Genomic DNA, 21,982 nt, shown 5'->3' on the forward strand with positions numbered 1-21,982 from the left:
TATCAATGAAAAAGATGGTAATCTCCTATGGAAGACACTGTATTATAAATTCAAGTTCCTCTTAAGTCCTAAAGACTCACTGCTAAACGCAGGTACTCATGGAGAAAAGTTTTAGTTACAAATATTGGCCATCTTCCCAAGGTAAGTCCAGCACAGAAACTGACAAACACATAGAATATGCTTAATACATAAATGTTTGTTGAATAAATTGCAGCCTTATCTATTGTCCCACACAGCCATTCTTCCTGGACCCCATGAGGAATTGTTACTTATACGGGTAGCTACTGCCCAGGCAATTAGAGATCCCAGAAGCTAAAGAGGTTCCAGGAGACCAACTGAGAAATTAGTCATAGGCGCTTGTTGGAGGTATACTTATCCTGATTAAAAAAAAACAAAAAACAATTCAGTGAAGTAATAGCTACTATTTATTGAATTCCTACTATGTACTTCACATACATTGTTTTAGGTCTGTTAGTTTCCAAGTCCAAACTCTTTCCCTCACTGTCTTCACTGCAAGAAACTCCTGGAGAAATACATATCCCGAGGTCAGGGAAGCATGAGGAACCAGCTCAACACTAAGAGCCAATCATCTACAGTCCTTATTATTTGTAGAAAGAGGAGCTTCACATGGGTGACCTCTGATTTCTTCCATCTTTAACATGATATATTTCCTTCACTTAAAAGATCCAAATACTGCTTTAGAAATCTCGTCTTAAAAGAGATCCCAATATCTTTTTATTTTGTAATTAACAGAGGCTATATTTATACTAGCTACATTATACTAACAGAGGCTACAAGAAGACTGATATATTAAGTTTTGTTAAAGGTGTTAAACATAAATTTAACCTAAAGGTAACTTTAGGCTGGTAAAATATTTAGGGGACTATGTTAGAGATTAACACAAAAAAATTTTAAGTGACTTTTAAGTATCAATTTTTAGGTTGTATTTTAATCAATATTTTTGTTTGAAGTTTGTGTTTAGGGGGTGAGAATGGTGGTGGATTGTGTTGTTTTAAACATAGCCTGGTTGACAAATTCACTTACTGTAATATCTTTCCTTTTATATATATTTGTCTTCTAAACAGAAGGACGATTCTGTCTGTATTCTAAGACTGACCATGAAGAAATCTATCACAAAATGTTTTGTATATTTGTATTGAGATAGGACACTGAATCCTATTTTGGGAAAAGATTCCACTCTTTTAAAATCTTGTGCAATTTCCGCATGTTGATTTCTTTCTTTTCTTTTCTTTTCTTTTTTTTTAGTAAGTCTCCTTAAATGTGGATCTAAGCACCTGACGTACTATTTCGGTCATGGTGAAATGCATGATGGAGGCAAAGGAGAAATGACAGAGTTAAAGTGACTCATTTCAGAATGTAAGCTCTCTGAGGGCAGGGGCTTTGTCATGTTCACTGTTCTATCTACAGAACCAAGAACATTTGTTGAATGAGGGAATGTTAGGTCTCTCTGCCCTTACCATTGTGGTTGTAGCTCAGAGGAATTTTCACTGATGGTGTAGAAATCCTCCTTTGGAGCCTGGATATCATGTTCGGTGTGACTGGCTGGTTCAGGAATTGTTGGCATAAGGTTTATTGGGGTATTGTCTGGACTTTTGTCCTTTGTGTAGCTGTCACTTCTCCAGGGAAAGGAGGCCAGTTTTGGAGAAAATTTCCACGTGGGTAACTTTGGAGAAATCTCTGATTTCTCCACTTCTTTTCCTGCTGAAAAATATAATTAGTGATCAGTTCAGGTAGAAACAGAATCTTCCTCTTGGCTCAGGGTTGAATTGGAGCAGGGAGATCCTGAAGAGTAATTACCTGGGGAAACAAAGAGTCTTGCTGTGGAGACCGCAGTCCCAGCCTCGTTTTCTGCAATACACTGGAAATCCCCAGAGTCTTTAGGAAATGCTTCTGTGATAATCAAGGTACAGACTTCCTCTAGAAAAGAAAGAGATTCGACTTGAGCAGAATATTTGGTTGCCCCAAATTAACAAACAAAGAGTGTGGGAGGGTGTCAGGGAGAGTGGGTACCAGAAATAAATAGAATGTTCCTGAGATATTAAAAAAATCGATCTGATCAGATTTTTTTATCTTTGAGTGGGCTTGTGAAGACAATCTTAAAAATATAACCTAAAACAATCCCAGCATAGTCCCTGTCACCTGCCTCTCAGACATGTCTGTTTTCTCTGTTAGCCTGTGAATTCCTTGAAAGCAGGGATTACACTTTACTCCTTGACTTCTAGATTTCTGTAGCTTTAGTGCTTAGCATAAAGGTCCTATAGAAGGGTTTTCTGAACTGATCTAAAAATTATCATTGCCATGGTAGTTAGACCCAATGTTAGTACAGTGGTAGCTGTCGTGTGATGGGCACCACACCTACCTCTTGAACAGTCAACAGTTTGGATGTTTGATGTCAGGACACCTCCTTACTACCTCTGCGTATAGTTCATAAGTCAAAAATACTATACCAAGTGGAAACAGAGGAAGAATGCATGCTCTATGAGGGCAGGGACATAGTCTGTACTGAGTAAATATATGTTGAGTGAACGAATAGATGAATAAATACACTGATCAATCCCAGTTATCTTGCTTTTGCTGTTGTGTCAGTTCAAGAGTTGGCATAAGGTAGCCTTGGAACTACCTATGAAGGCAAAAGTGATTTAGGAGACAAAGTCTTCTCATGCTAATTTTGATTTAATCATTTATTATCAAGATGTTGAAAAATTGTGCTTACCGGGGATGGATGATAAACAAGTTTCTGAAAGATAAAACCAGAGAATAGAGAGAGAATTTAAATAATGACAGTTAATTTAATTGGGAGAAGGAGCCGTACGTATATGAGAAATAACTTGAAGCAAATACAAGGTTGGCCGTAAGCTGGAGTCACAGACCATAAATTCTGTAGAAACTCAGGAAAGGGGCATAATGGAATGAACACTTGGCAGGATGCTAGAAGAACTATATTTTAGTCCTGTTCTACTACTGAATTGCTCTGTGACTTTGTGAAAATTGCTTCACTTCCCTGGGCCTTAGTTCTTCATCTCTAATATGAAGGTAAGACCAGATAATATCTCTCCTCTGAATGTGAACCACTGCTGAAACACTAGGCCTGAGGCGGCCTCTTTTTCCTGAGAAAATCCTTTTCTTTTAATCTCTCTAATTAATGTAAAGTTGAATATTACATTATAAAAATATTGTAGTATTACTGTAGAAAAATACATGAAAGGTTAATAATAGTTTTCTCTGGGTGATGAGACTGTAAGTTTAAATTTCTTCTTTATGTTATTATATATTTTCTAGATTCATTATAATAAATTTGTATTACTTTAGTTTCAGAAAATGCAATATGTTATTTTTAAAAGAAACACCATATTGTGTAATAGAGATGTTTCTTCCTAAATGTGATGTGCAAATGTTCACATTAATTATTATTTAAATTTTAATGAATTTATAGTCAATAGATATTTAAATTAATTTAAATTAATATTTAAATAAAAATTTTCTTGGTGCAAGAACTATCTTGGACTTGAACCCTGGCTGCAGCATTTACTAGCTTTGTGACCCAGCATTTCTGATTTCAGTTTTCTTACTTATAAAATGGAGGTTGTAAAACACACCTCAAAATGTTGATGTGAGAATTAAAGGAGAAATTTTTTAGGAAATATAAACTCTGTTTAGCATGAAGTATATCATCATACTTGTTACCCCTAAATTAATTCAATATTTAAAAAGTTATGCATCTGTTTTCATTTGTTTTACTCTTTAAAAAATACGTTTATTCTCATTTTTTTCTTGTTTGTATGCCAAGAACTCATTAGGAAGATAGTTAAGATAAATTTATGAAATTAAACCATTATGAAAATAAACGGTTATTAAAACTATTGTTTCATCAAAACAAAATAGCTATCTTTCTTTTTTTTTAGGAATTGTTTGGATTTGAAATAACAATTGTTTAACGTTAGAGATTTCTGAGCCTGTAACAAATCAGCTATGAAACTTTAAAACATGAATTAGATTTCAAGATTAATTGGAATAAAAGGCAAATTGAAAAACTTATCACGATACTTTTCCTCAGAATCCGGAAGTCATCTGAGTCTGCTATCTCCTCTTTCTCTCTGTACCAGTGAACTTGAACTGCGGCTGTGGCCTGGACTCGGCATTCAAATACGACAAATTGACCTCTGGTTGTAGAGATGTCTTGAAGATGCTGAAAAACAAACACAGAATTATGGAATGGAAGAAACTGTTTTACCATATGCAATGATTTGGGATGCCAGTTGCAGTACGTGTGCAGGCTTTTTTTTTATCATAATTATTGATTACCGACTGTACCTTAATCAAAATGAGGAGCTGCTGGGCATTCTTTTGTGCTTTATAGTGTGCTTTACAGTCAGGTATAGGTTATTTTTATCTTAACTTCATAGAGTTGTTTTTAATGAGAAACTTGTTATTCACTTCCCCAAGAGCCATTTTTCAAAATGGAAAACAGGTGAGTGGAGAAGTCTTCAGTTTGTTGTGTTAGATTATTTTGTTGAGTACATACCTAGTCACAGATTTAGTCTTTACTGTTGGTCACAGGAGCATGGGCAGCATTGTAATTTGTTAAGGGCTCTGAATCATGACTTAGAGGACATGGGCCCAAATCTCAACACTGTGACCAGCTAGTTGAAGCTGATCACAGGACTCGGAAAAGACTCTTAACCTCTGTGGAACTCAGGTTCTTGATCTGTGAAATAGGGCTAGCAAAAAGCCCAGCCTACTCTGAGGGTTCAAGGCTCGTTTCAGATAAACAATCTGAAAACTTTTCTTAAAGAATGAAGAGTTATATTGATATACAAAAAATGTTTATTAACAATAGCTAGTTTAGTCTCACAATGCATAAATGAAGGGGTGGCGATTGTGGTAAATTTCCCCCTTAAATCCTGATTACCCGCCCTCCACCCCCACCCCGGGGTCGATAATGTCTACAATTTATCTATAAAGTCAAACTCCATCGTGTAGTAAAGGATAGGTTACCTGGGTAAACACAGGGGCTGCAGTGCAAGTGGATCCTGACAGGCTGCTGCAGGGACTCTGCATCTGATTTAAGAAATAGAAGAGACACTGTCATCCATATTGTCAAGGCCCTAAAACCTAGGTGCGTGATGGCTATGGACTAACTGGATCAGTTTTAGGCGCTACTAACTAGTTCAGTTTTAGCTGCTACCAAACACACCCTAAGTTTCCTTTTTTGAAAAGGATGATGTTTCTAATTGAAATGTCAGTTTGGATGTCTGCTCCAATGCCACCCTTTTTTCTCTCATCTTCAGCATTCCATCAGCCAAGATGGTGAAATACAACTTTGGGCAGTTATGTTTGAGAAATGAGTATTGGCAATTATTTAGAGATTATATATTACAGATTTAAATAACTTCTAAATTTTACTGACTAGATTTTTTTTTCCTCTTCCATACAGCTGTGCTTGTTGGATCTTTTAGGTTTTTGAGAAAGCACCCCCCTGCCCCCCCACTTTTTTTAATTAAAGAGGAATTCACTTCTTGGATAGTTGGGATACTCTTGTTATGGGTCTGAGCTCGTAGACACCAACTGTCCCTTATGGTCTGGCACACAGACAAATGGCCAACCCACAGGAGTGCCATGAAGTTATTTCTGAGACCCATGGATTTCATTCTTGCTCTTTCTGAGGTCATGCAGCTGGAGGCTCTCCTCACATACACTTTTCAAGAAAGTTGCATTGATTCCTTCTTCTCTGGGCCTGTGTCTCCCTTACCCGGACCCCTCAGAAGGCATAAAACTGAACCTACCCTCTGGGGGTCAATACACAATGGTTGAACTAAGGTAGAATAACTTGATCTGATGTTGGAGGTTTCATTAACTGGGGAACTGATGGTCAGAGAAACTCTAGTGGTTTTCTTCTTTATCCTGTGGGGAAAACAAAACCAAATACAATCCAGTGAAAGAAAGATTAAAGGTGGCTTTGATAGAAATACCTCACTGTATACATTTGAATGTATCACATTTTTTACGTATGATCCTTAATTTTCTCTTGATTTGCATAATAATTTTAGTTTCTTTTCTTTTTGGCCAATTATTAGTGGATTATGGCTCCTAATAGTTTCACTTTAAATTTCCTTTGTCTTAGTTCGATAGTTCGTGGGCTGTTACTAAACTTAAATTGTCCAGAAGAAATAACTTATAAGGGAAATAACCACTTCGAAATTTGTCTTGGAAGTTTTAGGTGTTTTTGGGTCTTTTTTGTAAAATGGAATCCCTCCTATATTCTTATGCAACAAATGCACATTCACTTCATATTCTGTACTTACTCTGACATTTTTGTAGCATATTCCAAGCACAATCCTAGAGACAAAACTTTTTCTTACTTCCTTGGGTACCTGTAAGAAAGAGAAAACAGAAAATCTGTCTAAATCTCATTGGAATTTAGTAAAATTTAGTTCAAGCGTACTGTATTCACACTAGAACCAGCAAATTAGTTACAGACAGCAGGTCAGTCTAGAACATCTGAATTCTTTCTCTCTCTCTCTCTTTTATGGCTGAGGAAGATTTGCCCTGAGCTAACATCTGTGCCAATCTTCCTTTCTTTTGTATGTGGCTCGCTGCCACAGCATGGCTGACAAGCAGTGTAGGTCCGTGCCCTGGATCTGAATCTCTGAACCCAGGCTGCCAAAGTGGAGTGTGCCAAACTTTAACCACTACACCATGGAGCCAGCCCCATCTGAATTCTTGACTAAGGATGGAACTACTTTAATGTTCTCAGTTTAAAATATCCAGATGTTCACTTTTACAGAGCTATAGGACTTGTGCCCAGAAGAGGTACTAGGTCTTTTCCCAAAAGCATCATTTCAGAGGGCGTATATTGGTGTCTGTGAATTTGCATTTTGGTCTGACGTCTTCAGCATATTTGTTATAATAAGAAATCCATTGAAACACATTGCTGTCTTTACTATAAGGAAGGATGTTGTCAATGTGCATATTATCTCTATGAATACTGAGTAGAGAAATATATCTCAGTTCTTAGTATCAGGAATAATTAGGCTTCTCCTATGCTACTAGTTTAGTTTTTCCTCATAGATACTGTGAATCTTACTGTTGGTTTTATTTCCTTCTGTATTAGTGACTTGAAAATTTAGAGCTAACTTCATAACCAATAATTCAACAGAGATTAGAGCCAGGGTCTCCTAAACTTGTAACCTGAAACTTTTTTTTCACTATATCTATGATGACTTATTTACCCAAAACCAACATTTAGATCACATGACCCCACAAAGAACTTTTTTGTTATTTCCAGATAGAAGAGGCAGATGGAAGATGTAGACTAGCCTGAATAACAAAATACTGTAATTTCCAGAAAGCCTTTGTTTTATGGAAATAGAATATTAGAAATTATAACTATTCCCCCCAAATCAAGGCTATAATGCTGTAATGAAAAATTTAGTTTTATATGCTACAATGCGTTAATGAAAAAAATTAGTTTCCACTTAAAAGTCTTACACATAATGTTTGATACCATCACTAGGACTAGATTTATCTAATCTCTTTCAATCTCAATATATAATCCTGTCATACTTGGTGCCTTTTTTCAGTCTTTAAAAACTCCTTTATCATCTTGGAGTTTTAAAACCATATTAGGCTTAATTTGCTTTAGACTAAAATTTAGGTGATGTGAAAGATTTACTATTTCATGTTTCATTTCTTAATGTGGATAGTGGCTACAGAGTATACATTTTATTATTATTTAAACTGTATATATAGATTGTATTTACTCCTTTCTATGTGTATAGTATTTTATAATAAATGTGTAAGGTTAAAATAAATCTGTGAACTGGAACTACCTTTTTTTTTAAGGGTTAGTTGGTTGGTTTTTCATTTTTCACAGAACAGATAGAATTATTCATTGGTAGTTCGGAAGAAGATAGGTTCAGTTCCATGAGTGTACGTGCACTAAAGGGGTTGCAGATGTGCACAGATTACCTTTCTGCCAAAATTGGGCACAAACAGAGTCTATACCTACAGACTCTCTAATTGGGGTAGAGTCAAACCTTGAAGTGTTGGCTGTATTTACTTGACTTGGATCATTTTTGTAATGAATGAAAACTTCACAAACACTCAAATTCTTGAATTGGTGAATACTTCCTGATGTTTCCTATGCCAAGACCCTAGGAGCAACACAAAGGAGTTTGGTGTTAGCTGACACAATGAAACTAGATGAAAAGCTCAATAATTCAAAACATGCATAATAATAATAATAATAGAGATACCATCTTAAAATGCCATAAGACATCAGAAACAATAGTTCTAAGACATTAAATAGTGCCAGTGATGTCACAAGACAGCACATGATTACCCCATAGACTGTTAGAAGTAAATGATATGATTTCAAAGGAGACAGAAGCTTGACTGATCTAGGAAAATTTCCTGCCCAGGGTGGAGCTTCAACTGAACTTTAAAGAATGTTGAAATTGGAAAAAATGAGGTGTGTATGTGTGTGAGTTGGGTATGGAGGTTTGGGAGAAAAGTCGGGGGATGAATAGAAAAGGGAAGTCAGTAACATTTATGGAACATTAAACTGCATGCCAGATACCATGCTTATCCTTTTATCTCATGTGTGAGGAAAGCATTCCATAACCATGCAATGGTGTGGAACGCTCTGGGATCAGATTGCCTGGATTCACCATTTGTTAGGTATATTAGGCTTCCCTCTAAGCCTCAGGTTCCCTATCTGTAAAACAAGTGCAATAATACTGTTTATTTCTAGGGATTTTTTTTTTTTTTTGATGAGGAATATTGTTTCTGAGCTAACATCTGTGCCAGTCTTCCTCTATTTTGTATGTGGGACACCACCACAGCAGCCTTCATGAGTGGTGTGTAGGTCTGCGCCCGAGATCTGAACCTGCAAACCCTGGATTGCTGAAGCGGAGCATGCGAACTTAACCACTATGCCACTGGGCCAGCCCCGCTAGGATTGTTTTGAGAATTAAACAAGATAGCCCACAGAAACACGTAATTCATACGTGCCGCATATCAAGCACTCAATATATGTTAGCTGCTATTATTATTGTGATGTTGGTTGTTATATGTAGATCCAGGTGATGTTCCACCTTTCCTCAGAGGATTCTAATCTAGCCCTCCTTGATTTTCTTCTCTTGTGAATTTACAACCTCTATAATATACTTTTGTTTTTAATTATTTATTACCATGTACTTTCATTTGGAAGCTCCTTAAGATTAGGGATCTTTTCATATGTCTTCTTCCATGCCCAAAGTATCTAGCCCAGTGTCAAACACAAAGTAGGCATGGAGTTGATTGATTTTCTAGATTATTGCTTAGGGAGATGCTATTCATAGTTGTCCTAGGAGGTGTGCATTGCTTTGTGCTGTTTCCTTCCACCCCATCCTACAAATAAAAGCAATTGATATAGAAAGATTCCTCCTCTTTTGACCTTGGCAGTGAGTCCTTATTCCACACCAGCCATCTTAGGTGGAGTTAACCAATCACAGAATTGCAGACCAAGAGAAGACGTGGGAAATTTTATCTTACATCTTTGGAGAAGAAAACTAAGGATCAGAGAGGTTATATTATTTTCTCAAGGTCATGCAGTCTGTTGGTAGAAGAGTCAGGATTAGAATCCAAATCTCCTGTCTTCTAGTGCAATTCATGTAAGCCTCTAGCAAATGGAGTCTGTATTATCAGATAAGTTTAAAACTGCAGCTATTGGTCTGAGTAGTTGATACTGTAGTGTAGATAGAGTGTATTTGTGGTTCTGAATTCACTGGGTAATGGAACAGTCCTTTTACTTTGTATGTGAGCTCCATGAGGGCAGGGACTTAGTCTGTTTTGTTCACTCTTGTATCACTAGTGCCTAGGAGGGTGGCAGGCACATAGGAGATGCTAAATAAGTATTAGTTGAATGAATGAATTTGCTTTGTGACCAATATTGGCTGAGACTTCAGTTGAGAATGTTTGTGGCTTCTAGAGATTCTAAAATTTAAGTATCAGACCCTGGAGAGAAACCTTATAAACAGCAGGGAAACTCTGGCTGTGGCAGGAAGATAAAAATGAAATGCTTCCCTCCATGGGAAGAGAAGGATTAAGTGAGAGATTGTGTATGAAACTTGTGGAATGACTTGGAAGAAACATGTCTTATAAATAAATATAAGGTCAGTTGGTTCAAGAGGCTAGAATTTCCTCTAAGCCCCTTGGCACATCTCAAAGGAGAAGCTAGAAAACATCAGCAGAATAGTTTTTGTGGTGAATGGGCCTCAGGTTTTTGCCCACCTTGAAACTGTCCCATATCCCAGGCTTATGAGAACAACAAAAAAAAAGAAAATCCAATCCTTATAGAGGGAAGGTCATACTGGCCTCTTCACATTCCAGATGCTTCCTGTTCTAAGCATGAACAATGCTATCATTGTTCCCATGCTATCATTAATCCATGAAGTGACGAGGCCAGGCAGTTCTTCCCATCTGCTGTCCCTCATCTTCTAACCAATGAAAGAAGACAATGATAACTAATGGAACCAAAAGATGCCCTGAATTTTACTTTGGGATATGCCACTCGTTAGCATGAGTTAAGCAATCTATGTCCAAAGATCGTATAGATATGGATAAAAATAGAGAGAAAGGCCAGGTAGTGTGGGAGAGAGAGCACAAATTTAGGATTGAGAAAATCTGGATTTTGGTTCTCGATCTGTCATTATTCAGTTATTTGACCTTGGGCAAGACCCTTTGGGGGTCTCAGTTTTCTCATATCTAATGAGAAGTGAGAAGTGAGATGGTCCCTAAGATTTCTTCTAGATCTATTTTCTCTTTTAAAATATTTTTCAAATTTCAGGGTCTGATCACGCTTTAAAAATCTCTGATTTTCATAATTACCAGAGTAGATGAAATTCTATCAGAAGATAAGAGAAAGAAAGATGAACACTGGCGCTAAAAGCAAAAGCAGTCAGCACTTAGGGCTGTGGCTTAGACTGCTGCTCTGGAATGCAGAGGTTTGAAAGATGAGCTGAGCTTTAGAAGTAAAACGGTTTAAAATGTTATTTACTTATGAAAATAAATCTTTCAGAACTTATTTAGGTAAGTGATAAAACAAAACCAGACATGAGAACTAGCCTCCCCTTTCGAGAAAAGAAATAATTTCTAAAAGGAAGCTCCCTCTTAAGTATTGACTTCTCTTGCTAAAGCTGCTGTAGTCTTTACATTTGATTCTCATGTATTTTCCTTTAGGGGATAGAAAAGATTTTCCAAAGAAAAACCCCTTTTGCTCTATTGCTATGGAATAATACCACACTCTAGAGTATCAGAGTGAGAATGTGGATTCAGAGTGTGTATGAGCCATATATGTGACCTGTCCTGAAGTGTTCCTTCTTGATTTTAGGTAGCACTGGGGATGTCCTTGAGAGAAAAAATAGCTAGAGGTTTTACTCTGGTGATGAGTTATGCTAGCAGGCTTCGTGTCTCACGTAAATGGTAACCTTTGCTGAGTGTAACCCTAGCTCTTTGTAAAGAGAACAGAATTAGACTCCACCAAATGAAGAGTCCAAGACCTTGGCAATCTTACCCTGGAAAGATGGCAAGATACATAGAGATCAGACGAATGAACAATGATGATGCCCTTATAACATTGCCTAAATAGCTAGGATGTCTGCAGAGTTACACTGGCTTCATGGATATAATGTAGGCTCAGCGGTCTGAAAAATAGAATGTTAGATCCATTTAAAAGTGAGCAACAGAAGAATATGATAGTAGCAACAATAGGGAAAAATTGAGGAAAGAGAAGTGAGATAATGCAAGTTTAGCAATGTATCATATTTCAAATGTTTTAAAATGTCACATTAGTGAGAATACTTACTGAAAATTCACACCGTAAAATGATTAGTGAAAATTCACACAATAAGCTAAACTTAGTGCATTCCTTTTAAATGTTACTTAAGTTATTTGATTTGATTGAGAAGTTTATTGTATTGTTCTGATTTATTTTCTTTTGTTTGCCTATTTTATGATTTTAGTCTTTATTTAAAATATTTATCTCCTATTTGATAACAGATGCCATACTAAGTAACTTTTATTCACAGAAAGATAATTAATTTGAAGTGTCCACAAAGCAACAGATATTGTAGAAGATATGTGCTTTTTATTTTATATTATTACCTAACAGAGCAAGAGGAAAGAGAAAAAATAATTGAAGAAAGAGGTACATGAGTTAAGTCAGAACAGGAATTGTGAATTGTGTGTATGTGTAATGATTTCCATCACTTTTGAAGCAAGTCCAGAGCTCCTGCTCTTTGTGGTCCACTGATGTCAGTTGCTGCAAAAATGAATGAATTTGACCTGCGACCATATTCAAGATTTTGGAAGAGAAGATGATATTTGACATCAACTGAGTATTTTGATAATGGTTTTGAAAAGTTCGTAAAGAAGTTTAGTACTCAGGAAATTCTAAAAATATGCCTCACCATTTCTTCCCCAGTTTATCTAGACCATTTTCTGGCAACAGTGGATTTTTATTTTTCCACATCTCTTGATTCTTTACCAGACTGCCTTCACGTGTGGCTCTGTCTCTGTCTTTTTGTTGTCTCTCCAGCATTTCAGAAAAAGAAATGACCTCTTTTTACTTTTAACACATTAAACTAATGTGAAGGGTGAGCTATTGTTTTCTAGGTGACTAGAGATTTTACTTGATCACACAATGTTTTGCCTCTTCCCTAGTGTTTTGTCAAATTTCAAGGAGATTATCAATACTGTCTGTCCATGTTAGAGTAAAATTTTCACTGTCCTAGTGCTCATGGTTCCTCCAATAGCTAAATTGTGTTTTGATGTAAAAGCACTTTTTCTATGAAGCTGTTTTAAAAGACAGCTACTGCACTGTAACTAGCATGCAGACTTCTATTTGGTTATCTACGTGGCTCAGCCTTTACTGTACTTGTTTTCCTGTTGTCAAGGTCTGCTTTGCTCACGGCCTTTCTCAGGCTGCTTCTCCAACAAAGGGTATGATGCCTGGTCATGGGTCAGAAGTGTCACTACTTCCTCCCCCTGATGCAGAGATCCTAGTGGGCTTGGAAACAACTGGGACATATCTTGAAACTCTTGTTCACTGAGGGGCTCTTTTGGGAGCATATGGTCTTTCTCTTGTGGCTTGATGTTTTAGATCAGGAACTGGAGAAGAGTTAGCTGGACAAGTTCATCTCTGATCCATGTAGTGTCGGCTCGAGCAGCTGGGGCTAGAGAGTACATTTTTCCAAGATGGTTTCTTCACTCGCATGATGGCACCTTGGCACTACTTGGTCTTTCTCTCCCTCTGCACCTGCCCCTACATGGCATCTCATCCTCCAGGACCTCTCCATGTGGCTTGGACTTTTCAAAGCATGGTGATCAAAGGATAGCTGGGCTTTCTCACATGGAGGTTTAGAGCTCTAAGAGCAAGTGTTCCAAGAATCATCTCTCTCTTTTAAAGAAAAATTTCCCCTACTTTGTTTTTTTGTGGTTTCTTGGACCCTCAGTTATGGCAGTACAGGAAGTAGTTTTAAAAGACCCAATTTGTGGGAGTCTTCTATAAAAAACTCAGGTCTTAGTGCTCAAATACTAAGATAAACAAATGTTTGGCATGAATTATGTGGCAAGCTTCTTTTTACTTTGTTTTGTTAGAGAACTTTTGAATTTACCTAAAGATTGGGTTTAGGAATTTTTTTTAAGTATTTGAGGATGAAATATTGAAATTGAGCCAGCCCTGGGGCAAAGGAGCAGTGGCGACAGAAGCCTAGACTCCAGGAGAATAAGCTACAATACTTGTGGTCTCATTCTTCTGCACCTGCAGTGATTGTGCTGATGAGAGCTGTCAGGAGAAAAGTTGCCTGGAGCTGAGAGCCTTACTGTCTTGGAAGCAATCAACAACTTTCAATCCAACTTTTGGCAAAACTGCCAAATTGACAAACTTTGTATTTTGCAGACTCTCCCCTCCTCTTTTGTCTGTTCGCTCCCTGGAACCGTCTCCCTCACACACTTTCTAGTGTTTTCTTCCTTTAGTCTTAGCTGTCCAAAGCTATCACTTCCTCAAGCCCACATCAAGACTCAGTTGTTTTATGCTAATCCTCCAATAGACTGGTTCAGACAAAGACACGGATTTCTCCATGAATACATTCCATCCCTCCATTTGTCTTTAAACAGGAAGAGCCATTACTTTAACCCAAATGACAGCCTCTCCAGTGGTGGCACTCTGAAGCAGACAAGCCAGTTGGCGAGTCATCGTGGAGGTGGTGGAGATTAGATTCCTTCTCATATCTTTCGCATCCTGGTAAATTCAGAAGAGACTGATAATTAACCCCAAAACTTTTATTTCCTTTGATATTTAACCTAAAATAGAAAGAGGATGTTTGCCCTTTTGATGCCACTGGCTTAAGTGCAAGTTTTTGTAAGATCATGCCCGATTTTTAAAAGAAGCTGTTCCATTTTTGTTTGCTCTACACACACACATAGAATTATTGCCAAGAGGAATAGTGTGTGCACAAGGACAGCTAAGACCACATACTGTCCTTAGCTGGGAGTCAGGTTACCCACCACATGGACAGTGGCATGTGCTAGAGCTTGTGTAACTAGAACAGTCCTGGACAGGAGAATTGGCAGCATTAAGCAGGCTTTGAAAATTAAAAAAAAAAAAAAAAGACCATACACAATCTTCTCTGAGCTTGATTTTTAACAACTGTAAAACAAGGTTATCAGCCAGGCACTGTACTAACCACTTTTTATGCATTTTCGCATTCATTCTTCACAAAAACCCCAAGATGTAGAGATAGTATTATTCTCATTTTCAAATAAGGAAACATAAGCTTAGAGAGGTTGCACAAATTGCCCAAAGTCACAAACCTAGTAAGCAGTGGAGCCAGGAATAAAATTCACACAGTCCATCTCTAGAGCAGAGAGCTCTTAGCCTTAACCTTAAGAAAAATACTTCCTTGACCTGTGTACTTCTTGGGAAAGAGGAGGAAAGGGGACCTGGGTTTTAATGAAAAGCCTGAGGTTCTACTTTATAACTAGCCTTTGGGTTTAGAAGAGACCTTATAAGGATATGAACAGAGATGTCCACCAATAATCTTCTCATACACAGGACACTGGATTAGAAACTTAACTTTGACAGTGGTTTACATTTATTGCTTAGATAAGAAAATATATGTGGTATTCAGATAAATTGAACTGGACAGTGTGTAAAAAGCTGTTTGCAAAATGTGAGAGAGATGTGTGATAATTGTGTTGATTTCATTTTGGGGATGTGAAATAGCTTTGGGCCAAAGCCCCAAAGACCCACATCAGAGGCCTCGGCAGAAGCAGAACTGAATGTGTGTTCCGTAAATAAAAATATTTGGGAGATACAAATAATAAATCCTCACTAGGTCCAGACCCCTCACTACAGAATATGATATAATGACACCCACTTCAATTCTCTCAAGAAATTTACTGAAGACTTATACAAGGGGCGGGGAAGAGGGTCATTAGGACAGGTTACCAGGACGTCTTTCCTCCCTAACTTTCTTCTTTTAGCACAGTTTAATTTAGCTCATTGTCACCTTGGCAATGTTGAACTGTGTGAGAGACTGAGAAGCTGAGTACAGAGTAGGGGAGAGAAGTGTGACAGTGACAAGCACATGGAGGCAAGGGGCAGCTTGAGGTGCCAGGAGATAGAAGGGTCATGATAGTAGACACATGGCAGAGCAGGAGCTTTTCAGGGAGGTTATTGAGAAGCTGGGGTTTAGGGAGAACTGAGAGAGGACGTCAGGCTAATCTCAGGGCTGTCCCTGGTTCCTACACTCGCTTCTGGGACGGTGCACTTCTGCCCCATCTGTCTCATACAAGACAGATAAATCTCCCTTAAGTAGAGGTCCTAGCATGTCACTCTATACCCAGTACAGGAACCTGCAATGATTCCTTAATGCATAATACCATCTAAATCCTTCATCAAATTCTTTGTAGTGTTAATGGATGAATGAACCAATTCATTCTGTTTAATTCTCCTATTGTGACTTAAGATACAATAATATACCCTCGATAAGTCCATTTAAAAGGCACCGACATGATAAACACAAAATACAGGATAGTGGTACAATTGAGGGAAGTCAGGGGGAAGAAATAGGGGAGGAGCACATAGATAATGTAAGTTATTTGTGTTGTTCCAGTTCTTGGGTTGATAACTGGTTCACAGAATTCATTCTATTTTTAAAAAGAAATAAAGAAATGAACCGGTAAATAAAATAAAGTAGAAGATGCCATGCATGTTATTTCTTAATTCAAAGCATGACTTACTACATGTGTTATGCACCTGAGGTCCTTTTGCAAAAAAACTTCAAAGTTACGCACTTACATATTCAAAGTAACATCATGGAGAATCCATCCTGTATACAAGGTCTACCAAAAGTAAGAAAAGGAAATTAAAATTGCCACCTTAGTCTCTACCTGTGGTGGGCTTTTCTGAGCAGTATGTAAAAATGCAGATAATTTAAGTAGTTATCCTTAACTACTTATCTCCAGCCTAAGGCTGGTTGAGATCAGGTAAGTCAGTAGCCCCGACAAAATACACTAACACTCCATTATCTAAATTTCTGTTCCATTTAAGAAGTTACAGACTGCTTACCCACCTCAGAACATGCTTGCCTGCCATTTATTCAATGTTATGGCCTTGGATTCTTTTTTTTTTTTTTTTAAGGAAGGTTAGCCCTGAGCTAACTATTGCCAATCCTCCTCTTTTTGCTGACGAAGACTGGCCCTGAGGTAACATCCATGCCCATCTTCCTCTACTTTATACGTGGGACGCCTAACACAGCATGGCTTTTGCCAAGTAGTGCCATGTCTGCACCCAGGATCCGAACTGGTGCACCCTGGGTCGCCAAGAAGCAGAACGTGTGAACTTAACTGCTGCGCAATCGGACCGGCCCCTGGATTCTTGAACCTGAGATCAGAGGTCCATTTTTCAATGTCTTGGAGGAATTTAATGTCCTAAGAGTACTGTCATACTTAGTATTCTCTTGACATTAGATCATATGACATTAAATCTTTTCTAATCATTGAAATGACACCAATGTATGAAGAAATATATTCTGGAAGGTCAAATCTATTTTCAAAATAAAAGTGATATATAAAAATATTTTCCTCTTTGTTATCTGTCCTAGTAACTGAATGAAATTCTGGTCAATTCTACTGAACTACAGGAATTACTAATTTTCCGAGAATTAGAATCCAGTAAAATACAGTCAGTGCTAAAACTACTCTGAGTATAATTTAATTCTTTTGATTCATAAGGTACTTTCAGAGACTTGGGATATTCCATGCAAATAAATTTTCCAGAAATTTGAAACAAACTTTTGAGTGCCAAAAGATTTTCTTTCTTTTTTTTTTTTTGCTGAGGAAAATTACCCCTAAGCTAACATCTGCACCAGTCTTCCTCTATTTTATATGTGGGTCACTGCCACAGCATGGCTGATGAGTGGTGTAGGTCCTTGCCCAGGATCTGAAACTGTGAACCTGGGCTGCTGAAGCAGAGCATGCCAAATTTAACCACTAGGCTACAGGGTCAGCCCCCAAAAGATTTTAAAAAATAAAAGTAGTAGGTGCTTAGGGCAAAAAGTCTAAAAATTCAGAGAGTACAGAAGGTTTAAAGTGAAAAGTAAAAGTTGACTCTTTCCAGTCTCTAGTTTCTACAAATTTCTACTCCAATTTCCACTGTACATGCATAGAGCTATGTATATAATTTTATTTTATTTTTCATAAGTGGGATAATACAATACAGACTATTCTACAGCTTGCTTTTCCACTTAATATATCTGGGTCACCATTTGATAACAGCACATAAAAATCTAATTCTTCTAAATTCCTACATAGTATTTTTCGTATGGTTTTTAATAGTTTCCTTAGTCAGTTCCCTGTTGAAGAATATGTGGGCTATTAAAAACAATACTTAAGTGAGCATCTTTGTAAATTCACCTTTGCATGCTTTTGTAAGTGTATCTACAGGAGTGGAATTATAGGGGAATAAAGCACATGCATTTAAAATTTTAATAGTAACATCCAAATTGCTCTTTTCTAAAATGGTACCTTCTCAATAGTTATTTGAGAATAGCTTCCTCACAATCCTCATAATATGATATCTTATTGTTTTTTTTTTCTTTTTCTCCCCAAATCGCCCCAGTACATAGTTGTATATAGTTTTAGTTGTGAGTCCTTCTAGTTGTCGCATGTGGGACGCCGCCTCAACATGGACTGATGAGTGGTGCCATGCCTGCGCCCAGGATCTGAGCAAGTGAAACCATGAGCCGCCAAAGTGGAGCACGTGAACTTAACCACTCCGCCACAGGGCCGGCCCCTATCTCATTGTTTTGTAGTCTTGCATTTCTTTAACCACAAGTGAGGTTGTGCATCTTTCATGTTTTTATTGGCCGCTTTTGCTTCCTCCTCTTATAAAATAACTGTTGAGAAATATGATCTTCCAAACTGAATTTAGAACATTAACAATGTATCTTTACAGCTACGCTTTTACAATTAGACTTCATTCAAGGTGATTATTTAACAAATAATATTTTAGAATCTTGAGATTACTCTTCATTCCTATTTTTTTTTTTTACGCAATACATTCTCACACAAGATATCTAACACCAAGATGATGACATTTGGTCTTTCCTGTTTGATTTAATGAACAGTTGTACCTTACCCAGACTTCAGTCTAATTTGAGCCTCATACAAGTTTGGAAAATTCCTGAAGTGGAAAGCTCCAAAAAAGTAGGGGGGAGGGGTAGTGCTGGTTGACTTCACTCATTCCCTGCTCTGTCAAAACAGTACATGCTTCCTCCCACTTTGGTGAGAAACAACCTTGGAAATAATTTTCTACCCATGGGTATAATTCTGAGCTTAGGGCCTCAGGCCTTCTTTTGTGATCTACAGTTTCTACCACACTGTGGCTGCTTAGGAAATGTCCAAGAAAAACAACAATAATCCTGGTATTTAGTTTGTCAGTTGTGGCTCAGGGCATCAGTGGGACATAGAGCAGAATTCCTGCTGAGGAATATGATCCTCACTTGATTCTAATTTTATCTTTGTGGTGCAGCTTTTAAATATGAGGACAGCTGGTGTTGGATAAATCTGTCCTCACAAGCTGTATGAGATTGAAGTAAAATTAAATATTTGGGGTTAAATCCAAATACAAAAATGTGGAAATGACTGATTAATCTCTTGATATTTCACTTGCTGCATCTTGGTGAAAAGGCACTCACTATTCATTGTGAGCTCCTAGCAACAGTCAATTTGATGTGTAAGATAAGCAGAATGTGTGCCCTCATTTAAGGTCTAGCATTTCATGAAAGGAAAAGCAGAATTCTTGACTTTCACCCCATCCTCCACCCTGCTGATAAAAATGATAGGCCATACATACTTGTTTTGTTAGCAACTCACTTTCTTTGCCTTTCTCCCTTGAGTAAAAGCTTGCTACCAATGAAATACTGAGGCCCACACTTCCACTTGGGTTGGGATAGTAATCCTTTGTGGCCTCTGAAAGTTTGCAAATGATGGGACCCCAAACTCCTAGTAGATTCTCCCCCAAGTGACTAAATGTCTTGATAATTGCTAAGGGATAAATAAGGGTAGTGAGTTCAGAGAACAGTCAGGTTGCTGGCTTTTCTTCAGCTGACTAGATTACTAAGGTAGAAAAGCACTAAAAATAAATCAGGGCACAAACTCTCCTGCCAGGAGTTGAGTATTGAGATAACTTGTCTTCTCGGCTGGTGTTGACATCATCTGTTCTAATGCACTGTGCAAACAGGAGCCAGAATGAGAAACAGATTTGGCCATGAACTAGCATCAGTAAAAGTCCATAGGCCTGTCCTGATATTCTTACTGTTTGCTTCTTGTCAGACTTAATTAGTTTCTCCAAATCCTCTAGGAGATAGCTAAATACATCAAGGTGAGAACTTGAAACCAAACTCAGGACCAATCTTAGGGGAAATCATTTGATCTCTTCTAGTTTCAAATATACCTTTGCTAGGTCACTTCCATGTCAGTTGGGTTTCAGTGTTTTCCCAAAGGGGTCAGAAAGGTGGGAAGATCTCTGAGGAACTCAATTCTAGGAACTAAGATTTCACAAAGCTCCAAGTCACCTGATGTGGAGTAAGGATTCTTATTGCTAAATTTGTTTCCATTGTTGCTTCAGATGTCCTGAGCAGAGAGCCTTTGCCTGTTGGAATTACTCTATGGATCTCATTTGAACTAAAGTAGAGGAGAAATCATGTAAATCTGTACCTTCTTTACATCTATCCCTACTCTCTTTTAGTTTTATAGGAAGTTGCCTTTAACTGGAATAATACTATCTCACACTGGTTAAGTGCTTGATACATATGCTTTCACACATTAATCTTGTAGTCTTCAGAACAAGCACGTTAGGAAGGCAGATGTTATGATCCCCTTGTTGGGGCTAGACTCAGAAAAGCCAACAGATTCAGACCTTGGCAGCTATTAGTATTAAGATCCCTGGGACTTCTGGGACTTCTTGGTCCACTCAGCCCTGTCCAGTCCGACCCAGGGCCCTCTCTCCAAGTCTGGAGGTTTGTTCTGTCTTTGTAAAATGATTTATTTAAACGTTTCTAGTAAAAAATTCATTCTTATTATAGAAAACTTGGAAAATAGGGTAGAAAAGAAAGAGAAAAAAGACCAGCCATAGACCCAGTACACAAAAACAAATTCCTTGGGTTTCCTTAGGTTTTTGACTGAATCTATGGGATGGAAGGAAAGATCAAGTACGTATTCAGTAGTGTTTATGCTGTCTCCATCCACTCTCCTGCATTTAGCATAAGGTACAAAACAGACTTTTTAGTCCAGTCTCCTCCTCTAGGGATCCTTCCCAGGTAGATATCGGCTCTAGACCTTCCAGGCTGAGCTCTAAAATGTGAGTCAAAATCCCACTTCCCTGCTTGGTAGAAATCAGCTGTTCATTGTTCTCCTTTTAGTACTCTTCTCTTTTTTTCACACGACATTCTTCCTTTCCTTCTGGCTATATCAGTACAACTATTCTCCATCTTTCCCTGCTGGTTGTCGTTTCCAGTCAAAACCACCAGCAGGACTTCTGCAGATCTTTCTTCAAATTCTACCTGGCTTCCCCAGTGCCGAGTCAAGGGCCCTGATGACATTGAAGAGAGTGAAAGGACTGCCCTCACTCCCGTCTCCCATGCCCAGCTTAGCACTCAGAAGGTCTGTCTGACCAAAGAGAGGAGCACTGGGAAGTGCGGACACTTTAGCAGCTCCAGATGTTTGGAGCCAGGAAATGTTGAGTTCCAGTATATCTTTGATTTCCCTCCTGCATTAGTGCCTTAATAATAGAGATTAGGTAAGTATTTATTGATGAGCGTCTGAGTGAGTGAGTGAATGTACTTGGTCCCAAGAGCAGAAGTGGTAAACCGCTGTACTGACTTCCTGTAAATTAAAAGCATCAGGATTGTATTCTCTGTTCTGCCCCCAAGGAATTAGAAACATTTGATTCTCCTCATCTGTAGTATCACTATGATATGAGAAAACCCAGCCAACCAGCAGCCTTGGTTTCAAAGGTACTCACAGCCTCCACGTTGTCTGTCTGCTTTTCTCCTCCTTGTCCTCACAGAAAGAGCCCCTCAAGGCCGGGCTTGTTTGAGGTAGATCCCTGCTCTCTGGCAAGGAGGGGCATATGCTGGAGTGACAGCTGTGTGCACAAAGGCTAGGGTATCAACTGCAAGGGATGAGGAAGGGTCTTCCTATTCTGCCCTATTTGGTGCAGCCCCAGCTTTCAATTAACCACACTTGGGGATTGTGTATCCTCCAAACAGAAGGGCAAAAAAAAAATGTGACCCTGAGTTAACCACTAATAATTATACGTCAAATCTAAATGAAAACGAGGAGATAGAAGGCAGGACACAAACTGAAGTCTCATGGTGAGCAAAGCGTTTTTAGCTGGAATGTAAAGAATTTTGGT

The 21,982-nt window shown here is 38.1% G+C and overlaps 1 protein-coding gene across 1 annotated transcript; it reads right to left on the reverse strand.

Annotated features, from left to right (window-relative positions):
* Positions 1-343: 343 nt before the first annotated feature.
* LOC124242623 (palladin-like) lies at positions 344-21,626 on the reverse strand. Its single transcript, XM_046667788.1, has 9 exons — positions 21,590-21,626; positions 6,324-6,392; positions 5,805-5,922; positions 5,017-5,079; positions 4,066-4,207; positions 2,735-2,758; positions 1,819-1,938; positions 1,479-1,722; positions 344-377 (listed from the first exon to the last, which is right to left on the reverse strand). Exons 2-9 carry the CDS (start codon positions 6,329-6,331, stop codon positions 344-346), a joined length of 753 nt encoding a protein of 250 aa, XP_046523744.1. The 5' UTR covers positions 6,332-6,392; positions 21,590-21,626.
* Positions 21,627-21,982: the final 356 nt, after the last annotated feature.

The sequence above is a fragment of the Equus quagga genome, chromosome 7 (genome assembly GCF_021613505.1).
Source record: "Equus quagga isolate Etosha38 chromosome 7, UCLA_HA_Equagga_1.0, whole genome shotgun sequence".
NCBI lineage: Eukaryota > Metazoa > Chordata > Mammalia > Perissodactyla > Equidae > Equus > Equus quagga.

Coding starts and splice junctions, on each gene's coding strand:
- LOC124242623 (XM_046667788.1), bottom strand. Junction 1,939..2,734: donor TTGTTTATCATCCATCCCCG/GTAAGCACAATT, acceptor TTTCTTTTCTAG/AGGAAGTCTGTACCTTGATT. Junction 1,723..1,818: donor AAGACTCTTTGTTTCCCCAG/GTAATTACTCTT, acceptor TATATTTTTCAG/CAGGAAAAGAAGTGGAGAAA.